The sequence below is a fragment of the Lissotriton helveticus genome, chromosome 5_1 (assembly GCF_964261635.1).
Source record: "Lissotriton helveticus chromosome 5_1, aLisHel1.1, whole genome shotgun sequence".
Classification (NCBI taxonomy): Eukaryota; Metazoa; Chordata; class Amphibia; order Caudata; family Salamandridae; genus Lissotriton; species Lissotriton helveticus.
Genome location: NC_136065.1, coordinates 632,039,752 through 632,054,593, shown reverse-complemented (window position 1 = coordinate 632,054,593; position 14,842 = coordinate 632,039,752). Strand labels below are relative to the sequence as shown.

Sequence of the window (14,842 nt, the reverse complement as noted above, 5' to 3'; positions counted from 1 at the left end):
TCCTTTTTTTTTTCAATGTTTATATGTTTACACTGGTGAGGGCTATTTCCCTCCAATGGGATTTTATCATTTATTATAGGTTTAAACCTAAAACCGGACAGCCTAACTATATTTAAAGGCCAACCACAAGGCTCTACTCTCTGCCCAATATTGTTGAACCCATACATGGAGCCCCTAACGGAAATCCTCAAACTTGCCCACATCTCTTACCACATGTATGCAGATGACACTCAACACTACATAAAAATCACATTGCCTGATGACATCAATATCCTTGATCTCACCTTGACAAAAACGCAACATTGACTGACCTGAAATCACATCAAGCTCAATGCCCTTAAAACTGAATTCTTATTTATCATGGCACCCTCCATTGCTCTTTTATTAAATACTCGCTTCCACATCCTACTTCTTGTAAATGTACCAAACACCTCGTTGACTCTGCTAAATCCCCAGGTATAACCTTGGACAAAGCCCTCTCCATGCAATAACCCATCAGTGCCGCCACCAGGAGGGCTAACAATCAGTTACATATTCTTAGGAAACTCAAACCTTTCCGACCCCCAGCAGAACTCAAACAGCAGTTCAAGCTCTTGTACTACCGAAACTAGACTACAGTATCTCTGACGTTGTGGACCTCCCAAAAAAAAAAACTTGCACCACTGAAGGACACACTGAATGCAGCAGATAGGTCATCACAGGATCAAAAAAAGGGTTAACACCACTCCATAACTCAAATCACTGAAATGGCTACCCTAAGAGGCTAGGATCCAGCTCAAAATTGCATGTATGACCCATAAAGCTTTGCACCACAATACTCCCTCCAACCTGGCACAGAAATGGACTCTTTCAGGTGGAAACAGACCTTCAGAAGTGAAAGCTCCTTACTCCTCAAGCTACAAAAATTCAAGAAAAAGAAAACATATAGGCGACCCTTCTCCAGAATGGCCCCCAGAATCTGGAACTATCTCCCTCCCGAGATTAGATGCAACCCATCTCCATCCATCTTCAAGAAAGAAAGAAAAATTATATTATCCAACAAATTCACCACCCACTGAGGACTTACCCCCTATCTTCTTGATCAGCTCCTCTTCATCTGCTCCCCGAGTCTTGCATGGTTCTCTCCCCTGCTTCGCTTCTTTTCACTTTCAGACCAGGAATTATGTTGGACTCTTCTTCCCATATGTGCATGTAAATACTATTCTCAATGATAAATACCACGTTATGTATACTATCTCAGTCTGTGCTATATTATTATTTGTCTGCTTTTGCTTGTCCTATAAAGCATTTTGTCACCTGAATGGGTATTGTTCGCACTATATAAAACTCAAAATAAATAAATAGGCCTTAACTAGCTTGCATTGACAACATTTATGTTTGCAGAAGGAAAGTGCTGGTATTTTGTGTGAATGAGCATTCTCTGTGTGCAAATGTTTCTCTCTGTGTATTGTCATATCAAGAAATCAGCAACATAAAAGCCTTTTGTGGTGATGTTTGTTTTCTAAAATATGACTAATAATTTATGTTCGCAATACGCAATATGCAGGATATTCCTAACATTCAAGGTCCTTTGCTCTAGTCTTTTCTGGGGGGGCATTCACTAGTTGAGCTGCTTACTGTATTTCTGAACTGTACAAATGTCATGTAATTTCCTTCATTTCCTAGGCACACTTCGTTCATTAATATGCAGCAAGGTAGTTGTTTACTAGATGTATCTTATTTGCTGTATCTTGAATATTTGAAAAGTGATTGGTTTACGTGAATGCATCTTTGTTAATCCAGCCCTATTATGTCCTGTCAGACCATACTGAGTGTGTTTCTTTACCTAAAATCCTATAAAAGATTACGTTTTTGAGAGATGTGTCAGAGCTTTTTGCACTAGTTTAGAGAGCAGACAATATGTTAATCTGTCTTTTGATTAATACTTAGACTTTTCTTTCTTTTTTAACAATGCAGGCTCTTTGCCAGTTTGTCATTTGATTAAGACTTAGCCCTAGCCCAATGCCTTTGCACAAAACCTTGACAGTCCTTTTTACTAAACTATATATTGGTTCTGGCTGACTGCTTGCTTTAGAGTTTTTCCTTATGTAAAATCATTTGCATTATTTGATTTTGATCCATTATGATTGCTGATATATAACAATCAACTTTTTGCCTTCTGTGATGAGCCCAATCTTGAATAAACCCTTATGGTTTTGACTTGAATTCTTGTCTTGTGGAAGTTAAATGCATTGGCACTGGACTTAATCTTATTGTATTGTATTGTAATGTTATTTATATAGCGCTTCCTACCCCTGACGAGGCATCAAAGCGCTTTTTCCGCGAGTAGCATGCCACTCCGGGACCCATAGAGGATTAGTGTTGAACTAGTATATTAAAACCTGCAAGTACATTTTAAGTGGTGGATAGGTTAGTCAGTTATTTGGATTTGGAATGATAGCAGAAGGATAGAGGAGGAAAAAGGTTTGTATTTCTATTGCGCTTGTTACCCATGATGGGGTGTTGGCGCACGCTATTCTGGAAGCCCATAAAGGATAAGTGGTGAATTAATATGGTGAAATATGAAGGAATTTCAGTGGTGGATATTAGTCAGTTATTTAGAGTGAGAAGGATACCGGAGGGATAAAAGGGGCAGAAAGGTTTGTATTCATATAGCACTTGTTACCCCTGATGGGTGTTGAATCGCTTTTCTGCCGAGTAGCACGCCACTCCGGAACCCATAAAGGATTAGCCATGCCATGCGCCAACACCATCACCTCAGCAGATCCGCCAAAAAGACCTCCTTCAAGGACTGCCTCGACAACAACGCACACAACAGCAAAGAGCTCTTCAACATTGTGAAGGCCTGGAGAGACCTCTCGGACTACTGATCACATGGTCCAGCCTCTAGGTCCCTCCATGTCCGAATCGATACCCCTAGTCAACACCAATGCCTGTTGCATAGGAAATGAGGTCCAACCTTTGACCACTGATCCACCGAACTCGCTCAACACTAACGCGTCCTTCTCCAAACTTAACCAACGACCTAACGCCTGTCTCAGTGGATTGGAGTCCCACTTTTCGTCCGTTGATCCAGATGCCTCCCACAACGCCAGCCCGACCCTGTCAGAATCTAACCTTGACACTCCGAGTCAAATTCCTTCCATTCCATCTAATCCGTGCAGAGAACCCCGTCGCAATCTTAGTTGCACTAACATTAACAACCTCACAAGTGTAAAGATCTCCCATTTGTCTCCCTCCCCAAATCCACCCGTCTTAAATGTGTACTACTTAACTGTAGGTCCGCCAGTAAACATGCCACCGATATCTTCGACCTCATCCAACACAACTATTTAGACATTATCATCCTTACTGAAACTTGGTTAAATTCAGATTCCACTCCCATCTTAGAACTCCTAGTACCCCCCACTCATGTTATAATTAGGCTTGACAGAGATCTGAAACTGGGTGGGGGTCTAGCATGTATTCACAGAAACACACTTTCGGTTTCTCAATCAGACTCCTTGAAGCCTACCTCCTGTGAATACTTCTGTCTCACTATATCAAATATGAATCTACCTGTCTGCAAACTTCACACCTTTTATCACCCCCCTGGCGACAACCTCCCTTTCACTAAGAAACTAATGGAAATCATCACTAGTAATGTCGACTCAGCGGTATCACAAATCTTCCTTGGTGATTTCAACCTTCATTGGTCAAACACCAACGACCCCGCTGTATCCTGCATTAAATCTTTCTTAACTGATCAAGATCTTACTCAGCACTGTATCCAACCTACTCATAACAAAGGAGAAACGTTAGACCTCATTATCTCTAAAGAGCAATCTATCTCCATTGAGTCCATTACCCCGTTCGACTGGTCCGACCACCACTACATCCTCTTCTATATCAACATGGAAGTACTGATGAGAAAGGTTCAACCTCTAAAATCTAAGATCTGTAAAAGGGATTTAAGAGCTATTAACTCTGACGATCTATCTGCCCACTGTAAATTTGCCCTCTCTTCTCAAGCGGATATATTTGCGGTAAAATCACTCACTGACGCCTACAACTCAACCATCTCCAACATCATGGAGAATATTGCTCCACTCCAACTAAAAAATGCCTGAAAAAAATATCCAAACCTTAGTATAATGAAAACCTAAACTCAGAACGCCGCAACCTTAGGGTATTTGAACCATCATGGCGAGCCAATCCCTCCTTGGACCAACTAAAACTCCATAGCGATGCCATGAACCGATGCACAAGCAAATCAAGAGTGCTACGGCGACCTACTTCAGATACCAATTGGATCAAGCTGCAAACCGCCCTAAGAAACTCTTCGAACTGGTCAAACATCAATCTGTCATTGGGTCCAACCAATGTGATTCTGGTGGCAACCCACCTTCCTGCGATGATCTTGCCGCTTTCTTCACGGAGAAATCTCGGACCATCTCCATTGACCTAGCCGATAAGAAGGCATTACTTCCGTCTCCTATTACTACCTCACCCATTGACTCTACTGTGAGGTTTAAACCGACCTCCACAAATCCCAAGAACAATGCATCATGGTGCACCTTTACCACCTTTAGCGAATATGATATCTTCAAGATTCTTCAGATTATCAACCCTTCCAACCACTTCAGCGACCCATTGCCCCCTTCTATTTTCAAAGAAATCAAGAACGCTTTGATCCCCACATGGACTAGGATTGTCAATGCTTCCCTAGCACAAGGCATGATTCCTGAATGCCTCAAAGAAGCTCAGGTAACACCCATACTAAAAAAACCTAACGCAGACAAATCTGATCTCAATAACTTCCGCCCCATTTCCAACATCCCCACCCTAGCGAAACTACTAGAAAAATGTGTACAATCTCAACTCTGTGCCCACATTGAGAACTACCAACTCCTAGACCAGCACCAATCAGGCTTTAGGAAATGGCACAGCACCGAATCGGCTCTCACTCACGTCTTTGTTGACATCTTAATTATGCTCGAACAAAATGAATCCTGCCTCCTGATCCTCCTCGACCTTTCCTCCGCATTTGACACGGTTAATCATGACAACTTGCTATCTATCCTGCAAAATAGAATGGGTTTTTCTGATCAGGTGTTACTATGGTTCTCATCCTTCCTTCAGCACAGAACTCAAAGAGTCAAGGCAAACCACTCTCTCTCCCAGCCCTCTCCCGTACTCATGGGGGTCCCCCAAGTGTCCGCTCTATCTCCTATTCTCTTCAATCTTTTCTTGGAACCTCTTGCTCACTCCCTAAATTCCATGAACATTCTCTTCCACATGTATGCGGATGACACGCAATTAAATTTGAAAATCTCATCCTCGGAAAACATCATCGCACTTAACACTATCCTAATATTTACTCAAAACTGGTTAACGGAGAATCATCTACTGCTCAACACCTCAAAAACGGAATTCCTGCTCATCTCCCCCTGAATCGCTTCCCCAAGTTAGACCTCTGGCTGAACCACCTCACTGCTTTCAACTGTATGCCTCAAATTGTAGACGCAGCCAAGTCTCTAGGTATCACTATGGACAAGCACCTGAACATGAAAGGTCACATCAACAATGTATGCAAAGGAGCCAACCACTTGATGAGAACTCTAAGAAATATCAAACCTTTCCTTCCCCCAAATTATTTCAAGCAAGTGGTGCAAGCGCTCGTCTTGCCGAGGCTAGACTATGGCAGCGCTACCCTCTGTGGCCTTCCCAAATACGTTCTGGCTCCACTAAGGGCTGCACTCAACTCAGCTGCTAGACTGGTTACGGATTCTAAGCAAAAAGATCATATATCACCAGTCCTTAAATCCCTCAATTGGCTGCCCTTCGAAGCACGAATTCAATTAAAGATTGCCGTTCTCACACACAAAGCCCTTCACCTAAATACTCCTACGTACCTTGCAGAAAAACTAACTTTATCCTGTGGAGTAATAGCCTCAAGAAGTGCCTCCTCCCTCCTCCTGAAACCTCGTATCCTTAAGAAAAAGAGAAGTTGCCACCGAGCTTTCTCCGGATCCGCCCCTAAGATTTGGAACTCACTCCTACCAGAAACTCGCAGAATCTCCTCATTGACAGAGTTCAAAGTGGAAGCCAAAAGATTCCTAATGAACAAATTCATATCCTAATCAGGTTAGTCGCACAGGACCGTTGTCATCTCGCCTGCTGACTTTGTTCTTATTTTGTTACAGCTCCCCCCTGAACATTGTGATTCACCCTTGTTACCCCCTACATATGTTTTATTGTATTATCCTCTTATTTGTTTTCTATAATGTATTCTCTTTCTCTCCCTTACTCTTCTGGTTTTTGCCTATGATATTTCTTCGTCTCCCTCCAGGCATATTGTAAAGCGCATCGTTATCTCTCTGGATCTTGTTCGCGCTATAGAAAACTTTATAAATAAATAAACAACATCCCACCATCACAAGACCTGTGCAACTCCCTTGCCTCCTTCTTCCACTGCAAGGTCGCAGACATCCACGACAGCTTCGACAACCAGACCACCACGGCAGCCGACGACTCCCCGGACCTCACGGCCACAACCCAGAGCGACCCCCTGCTCTCATGTACGAACATCAACGATGGCGACACCATCAAAATCATGAGCACCATCCACTCCGGCTCCCCGTAAGACCCATACCCTCACCACATCTTCAACAAAGCCTGCACCGCCATCGCACCCAACCTCTGCAAGGCCATCAACATCGCCTTCGAGACCGCAACCTTCCGGAGAGCTGGAAGCACGCCAAAATCAATGCCCTGCTCAAGAAACCAAAGGCAGACTGAAGGGACCTCAAGAACTTCTGGCCCATCTCCCTGTTCCCATTCCTGGCAAAGGTCATCGAGAAGACCGTCAATAAACAGCTGAACAACTACCTCGAGGAGAACAACATCCTGGACCCATCCCAGTCCGGGTTCCGCAGCAACTACAGCACTGAAACAGCCCTAATTGCCACCACCGATGACATCAGGGCCTTACTGGACAACAGGGAGACCGCAGCCCTCATCCTCCTGGACCTCTCAGCCACTTTCGACACGGTCTGCCACCGCACCCTACGCACACGCCTCCACGACGCAGGAATCCGCGGCAAAGCACTGGACTGGACCACCTCCATCCTCTCCGACAGAACCCAGAGCATCCCCCTCCCCCCTTCCGATTCCTCCAAGATCATCTGCGGTGTACCCCAGGGATCATACCTCAGTCCGACTCTGTTCAATATCTACATGGCCCGCTCGCCCGCGTCACCAGACTGCATGACCTCAACATCATCTCCTACGCCGATGACACACAGCTGATCCTCTCCCTCACCAAAGACCCTTGCCCCACCAAAACCAACCTCCATGAAGGAATGAGAGCCATCACTGAATGGATGAAGAGCAGCCGTCTGAAATTGAACTCTGACAAGACGGAGGTCCTTATCCTCAGCTCCACCCCCTCAGCCTGGGACGACTCCTGGTGGCTGACTGCCCTGGGTGCAGCACCGACACCCACCAACCACACAGGCAACCTGGGATTCATCCTCGACTCAACACTCTCCATGACCAAGCAAGTCAACGCCATCTCATCCTCCTGCTTCAACACCCTCCACATTCTCTGGAAGATCTACAGGTGGATCCCTAACGACACAAGAAAAACGGTCACCCAGGCCCTCGTCAGCAGCAGACTGGACTATGGAAACACCCTCTACGTGGGAGCCCTGGCCAAACTACAGAATTGACTACAACGCATACAGAATGCCTCCGCACACCTGATGCTCAGCATCCCTCGCCACAACCACATCATACACCACCTGAGAGACCTGCACTGGCTTCCCGTCAACAAGAGGATCACCTTCAAGCTCCTCACCCACGCACACAAGGCACTCCAGAACACCGGACCAACCTTCCTCAACAGACGACTCACCTTCTACACTCCAAATTGCCAGCTCCGCTCCGCCGACCTTGGCTCGCCACTGTCCCCCGCATCCAAAGAATGACCACCGGTGTCAGATCGTTCTCCTACCTCGCCGCAGTCCTGGAACGTCCTCATCCTCCTGCGGCAGACCGTAGACCTTCTGACCTTCAGGAGGCTACTTAAGACCCGGCTGTTCGAGCAGCAGCAGTACCGCCCCCCCCCACAGCGCCTTGAGACCCTTATGGGTGAGTAACGTGCTCTACAAATGATTGATTGATTGAAAATTAGTACAGCAATATATGAAGTAATTTGAGTAGTGGATATGTTATTCAGTTATTTGGGTAGAGAAGCGTAGGTGGTGGGATAGAAGAGGGAAAGAGGTTTGTATTTATAGAGCTTGCTACCCCTGATGGGGTTTTGAAGCGCAAGTAGCACGCTACTCTGGTACCCATCAGGATTAGTGTTGAATTAGCATGGTGAAATATGAAAGTAATTTTAGTAGTGGATATGTTAGTCAATTATTTGGATTGAGAAGGGTTGGGGAGGGGTAGAATAGAGGGAACTGTTTAGAAAGGTTTGTTTTAGAGGATCAGTATAGTAAAAGAGGTGTCAGATGATGCAAGGAGGAGTAGAGTAGGAGAGAGAGTCTAGAAAGGGTTATTTTGGGGATCGTAGCAGTGGTATGGGGTTTGGGATAAATGAGAGTGGATGTAGAGGATATTTGATAGATGTATAGGATGAGAGATAGGGTAGTGCATTGGAAAGAGTGGTAGAAAGAAGTTTGAGATGAGTCAGAAAGTTGGCCTAGAAGATATATTGAGCGAAGTATAGGCTGAGAAATAGGGTAGTGCATTGGAAATACTAAAATCGTATGAAGTCTCACAGTCCTGATCTCTCATCTCAACCACTTTACTGTTTTAATTAGAGCATCAACTTATGTGGGGGAACAACCTTTACAACGCAACTTTTACAACGCACTACCATTACAACGAAACTTTTACAACGCAAAATCCATTACAACGCATGCATTTACAACTGAGTCCTTACAACGCATGACACTACAACGTACACCACTACAACGCATGCCATTACAACGCAGTCATTACAACGCATACCATTACAACGCATAGCATTACAACACATAGTACCCTTACACTATCCAACACTTACCCTACTGTTGCACCCCCTGGAGTTAGAATAGTAATTTTTACCCCTACACTATCCAACACTTACCCTACTGTTGCACCCCCTGGAGTTAGAATAGTAATTTTTACCCCTACACTATCCAACACTTACCTTACATGCAATGTAATGTAATGTGTTGTAATGGTATGCGTTGTAAATGTAGTATGCGTTGTAGTGGAATGCGTTGTAAAGGTAGTTTGAAAGAATTCGTTGTAATGGCATGCGTTGTAATGGTGTGCATTGTAATGGATGTTGCGGTGTAAAAAATGCGTTGTAAAGGTAGGCGTTGTAAAAGTATGCGTTGTAACGTCATACATCCACATATGTGTAGTGCAGTTTTGATCAATAAGTAAAGCATGAGCCTCAAAGCTTTTTATTCATCCATTTCAAGAGAAGAGAACTGTATTAAAGATGTGCACATGCTTTTCTCAGCCAGTCTTCTACTTTGGTGTTATATTTCAACTGGCTCCGTTGCACTGTGTTTTGTTTTTCGCCTCCCACAGCTACCAGCGCTCCCTGGACACCCTGCTGGAGCTGATTGCCATCCACGGGGACCGTTATAATCTCATAGTCGCCAGCCACAATGAGGAGTCGGTGAAGCATGCTGTGCGCAGGTGAGCAGGGGGTTCGTTAAGAAGATTCACCGTTTGATGGAGAATGGGACATCTATTAACAGAATGAGCCGGTGTGCTCATTTTCCTCCTTTCTCTTCATCTTTTCTCCTTCCCTTCCACAGCACTAACTTTCACTCCTCCCTTGTACATGTTTTTATAGTTCCTTCCCATCCTTTCCTGGTTTAACTCTCTTTCTAACATTTCCTCTCTTCGTGCTATCCCCGATAATCGTTTTCTTCTTCTTTGTCTCTTCACTCACCCTATCTTTCGAACTTTCTCTTATGTTGCTTCATTCTTACTCCCCGCTCTCTGCCTACACTTCTACTTCCGTGTCACTCTTTTCTCCCCCTTTTTGGTTTTATTGGCTTGTCCCTTCTCCCTTCCCTGTTTCTGTTCTTCCTTACTGGCGTGTTTTATCTTGGTTCTCCTTAGTTACTCTTTGGTAATGTGGGTTGTGTCATTAAAATACTTGATTAGAGCTCTGTCTTTTTCAGCAGGTTTTGTAGCCCACTCTCATTTTCATTTGTTTCGCTCTAGGAAGTATGCCTGTGTATGCTCTTTCGATTCTGTTTTCCTTCTACAGTCTGTCACCCGATGTCCACCGTCTTTCCTTAGGGCATCAGTAACCTGTTATGTTCTTGCAATGAATCTTTCTTCGTTGCAGCTACCTTTATCATTAGGGTATAGTGTTTGAACTCCATTGCTTTTACATTAGAACTATTTAAATGTTTCTGTTAAATTTCATGAAATCCACTGAAAAGTTGACAAAGTTACACTTTCGTATTGAAATGTGTTTTGCCGGTAACTAGTGTGCCTTTTAAAGGAGAGCGCACTTTTAGTAAAATAAAGTCTAGTGAGAAACCGACCGGATATTGGATCGAGCAGAAAATACCTCTCTACGAGACATTTTCTTGCTAAACAGTCTACTGCTGAAATCTTGGGAGCATTTTTTTGTGCGAGCCACAAGCTCGTTTAAAAAAAGTAGTTACCCATGATTGCACAATGTTAAATTTCAATTAATGTTTCAATTTTTTGGGGTAAAGCGAAAGTCTACAATGTTGCAAATGTTGTAGGTTATTGCAAACGTTTACATACAAGATGATGGATGGAGTGCTGACATTTTTCAAACACTCACTCAATATGAAGAGATCTGGGTAAAAATCCATTGTTTCTATGCTTACCATTCCACCCCAGTTTGGACCCATCCATGTGCAAATCAGTCTTGAACCTGCTCCCCATTGGAACAGTCCAGCCCGAACTGCCTCGCCAGGTCCTTCCTGGACTGAAAGCTAGCATCCTGGGACCTGTTTCGGGGTATCACCCATCATCAGCCAGGCTAGCTTGAACTCAAGAGGCACAGCAAGCAAGGGACCCACGTCTGGGCATACCCTTGGCCACTTAGGGTGAACATAGCAAACACAACAAGAGCGATAGATTTAACCCAGAGATCTCTTGCCTGGGGGAGAGTGCTTGAAAGGTTTCAGCACTTCATCTTGTTGTGTTTGCTATGTTCGCCCTAAGTGGCCAAGTGTGTGCCCAGGCATGGGTCCCTTGCTGATTTGCATATGGCTGGGTCAAACTGGGGTGGCATGGTGAGCAAAAGAACGATGGATTTAACCCAGATCTCTTGAGTGCTTGAAAAGTGCCAGCACTACTTCCATCATCTTGTTGTGTTTGCTATGCTATAAATCTTCACATAGGCACACTTAATCTGAAAACTGTTATTTCTATTGGTGGTATCTTTTATTTAGCTCCAGGAAAAAGTAATTTTTTAGCAAAGAAAGTCTATAATTGATCAGTGTTGAAAATGGAAAAAGTTAACTTAAGAAACCAATCAATTGGGGGTTAGCGGCATTAGAGCAACATGTCAGCAAGATCATGAGGGCCGGAGTCAGTGAGAGGTAGCCTTTGGCCTACCAGTAAATATGTAATAAATGTCAAATGTCTGCCTGAAGTAAATCAGCAACAATGAAGAAACGTGATAGTAAAGCTTCTCTGGCTTTCTTCATTAGTCACAAATAGAAGCAACAATACCACCCCTGCTGCAATTTTCCACTCCAATTAAAACAATTGTCCAAATCTGTTTAACAAAATTAGTCAAACTTTTGTCATAAAACTTAATATATTAAACAGAATAGGTCCATCTGCCCCAAAGAAATCTTTTTCAATAATTTGTTGTGCCTCCGCCCAATGCTGCGATTAGAACCCAAATCTGCACGTTTCAAAGTTAGCATGGGGCATTCGAAATGTGCCAATGAGAGCAGTTGCGAGAACTGGAAGGTTCAGGTTGAATGCATTCTACCTGCCTGACAGTGTTTATAATGCCTTACACCAAAGTGAAAGGACAGGAATGCACCGGATTTAAGTAATACAGCACATTCCTGTCCTTTCTGCCTGCCCAAGCGTTGTTTCGGCATGGTGCACAATGCTGCAAGGGTTCCTCCGTTGCAGGCCAGATTGTTTTTATGCAGGAAAAAAACGGTTCAAACAGATGTTTTCCTTTTCTCTGTGTTCTGCAGAATGCAGCACACATGGAAAGTGGGAAAAACGAGGACAAATGAAGTTAATTCTCCTCGTTACACCTCCCCTCAGGATGTGTAAAGATTTGGCGATTCCCCAGGTTTATATGTTTTTGTAAATCTGGGGCAGAGTCAAATTCTATGGGTGTTGCGTGGGAAAACCTACCGCAACCCCCAAGTGCCTCCTTGTCGCGGAGTAAGACGATGCAGCGATTTTCACTGCATCGCCTTAACTCATGCCTTATGAGGCCACTCAAATAATGAAGGGTGGCTTTGCGTGGCTTCATAAATCTTTATGTGGTGCAAATTTGATGCAGCGCTGTCATAAATAGGCCGCCTGGTCTCTTGCCCCAGGCTTAAACTTGTCTAGCCAAACAGGCTTACTTCAACTTTTGCCTGAATGAAGACTGTGAGGACGAGTTCCCTATAGCCTGATGTATGGCTTTGCCGAATACAAGAGGTTTGAACCGAGAAAAAGTAACTGACTACCTTTGATGGTATGACTACATTTCGCTTTATATTTGTGGCGAGCAGCAACACATTTTTATCAGCCAGATAGACCGGTCCAAGTTGATGCAGGAAGTTGATGCAGGGGACCTAGAAACTGATTCTGTTATTAATCGGTAGCCAAGGGAAGAGCTCTCTGTACAAATGAATAAAGATATTTTATGCACAGGGTGGTGCTAACTCTTACAGCATCGTTCTGGGTTATTTGTTGCTATTAGAGCTGGAATTTTGAGAGGCCACAATCAAGGAAGTAAATTATTCAAGATTGGCATTCCTTACCTCATCTGCTACCAGAGAACGATTTTTCCTATTGATTAAAAGGAATGTTGGTAAAACAGTATTTAACAACGGAATGTACCGGGTGAAAATATACTTTATTTGATTTTTAAAAAATCATAAAAGGGTGGACTTACCACCATGCAAACGGAAATTACATCATAAGAACAACGCGCGAACAACTTTAAATCAAGTTAAAAACTGATATCATAAAATGTGCACAATTAGCAGAGAAAGGTCTAAAAGGAAACAGGATAAGAGGAATAGTGTGAGATCGATCTGGGTGCACAAATTTTTTTTGTAACTCATGATAAAAGGAGAAAAATAAAAAAAGGTATCGGAGAATAACAGAAATTCAAACAGGGTGCACGTTGTTATTAACTCTTAATACAAAAAATATGATCATTTAGGGAGGAGGGGAGAAAAGAGGAAGAGTCCATGGCCGGCCAGAGCCTGGCCTATTGTCCAGAGGCCTCTATGGTTACTGCCCTGTTTTCCAGCTCTATGGCGGCAAGATTAAAAAATGTTATGGTTTTACATGAAAGTTCTATCCAAGATCCACTTAGGCATCTTATCACCGCCGCCCTGCAAGTTCTCACCTGGGCTTCTCTTAAGAGTGGTAGAAGGAGCGTTTTTCTAAGATTCTGAAGTGCCGGGCATATGCATATAAGGTGCAGTAAAGACTCTGCACCATTGCCGCAGAGGCGACAGTCGGGAGTTGCCCACAACCGTAGCCATTTGGGAGTGAGATCATTAGACGAGAAGCAGCCCAGCCTTAGAAGACTCAGTTTCCTTTTATAGTAATCCTGAAGCAGTCTTTCAATATTTCAAATATTCCTGAGGTTTTAAATATGTGTATGACGGCAAGACGATCCAGGCCTGGCTTTTGCCAGCCACTGCTGCTTTATCCAGAAGTAATGATGCTTGTTTGACTGCTTTCTTGGTTGTCAGCTTGAAAGCAGAATAAGTCATAGGCAGAAGCCAGGATTCTTCCAGTTTTAATGCTACAAGTGCGTGCCTCAAGGTCTTGTATGTTGAATCTGGTAGCCCGGCCTGTTTTTCAACTTCTGATCAGCAAAGGTGAGCCAGGGATTCGTCAGCTGCGTCCCTCATACGCCAATAATATTTGACGAGTGCTCCTTGTCTTGCAGGGAGCTGGTTAGTGAGACCAAACTCCAAACGTATTTGAGCTTGAGAGATATGGCGTGGGTTTGAAAAGAGATTTTTGAACAGCCTGGATTGAGCGAGATTTAGCACTGCAGAGTCCCGGGATGCCAGTAATTCAGAGCCGGATGTTAGGGATGGGAGAAATTTAGCGGCTGCAATTTTAAGAATGTGGCCGGTGGAATGTCCGCTTAGTTGCTTTTGAACTGTTTTAAACGCAAATTGAAGCTGTTTGGCTTTGGATTTCCCCTGTTCCAAGTGCTGTTTAAACTTTAATTGGTAGTCCTGTAAGATTCCCAGATATTTGTATTGGTCTACCTTGGTTAGTGAGGTTGGCGAATTTTTGTTTTTTCTTTCGAGAGCCGCGGAAACATAGGATGGTTTTTTTTTTTAAATTGATAGTCAATTGTGCGTTCGAGAGGTACTGCGACAGTTTGGAGATCAAGCGTTGTAGACCGATGGGGGTTTTTGAGAGGAACACAATGTCGTCTGCGTATTGTAGATTTATTATAGGTGAGTGGGCCAATTTTGGTGGATCACCCTGGATGGTACATAGGTCACTTTCTAGGTCCGCTGTGTAGATGTTAAAGAGGCTGGGGGCAGCCTTGTTTTAAGCCGTCAGTTGTATGGAATTTCCTTGTCAGGCGACGACCGTCTCCTTTTTTCACTTGGACCCAGGTGTCTGAATA

General features: G+C 43.9%; 1 protein-coding gene across 1 annotated transcript in view; it reads left to right on the top strand.

The window, feature by feature from the left end:
• The window catches only part of PRODH2 (proline dehydrogenase 2), a 447,859-nt gene that overhangs the window by 359,816 nt on the left and 73,201 nt on the right, over nt 1–14,842 (top strand). The window contains exon 8 of the mRNA XM_078643011.1: nt 9,577–9,687. Within this exon, the coding sequence (XP_078499137.1) occupies nt 9,577–9,687 (111 nt within the window). The remainder of the gene's footprint in view (nt 1–9,576; nt 9,688–14,842) is intronic.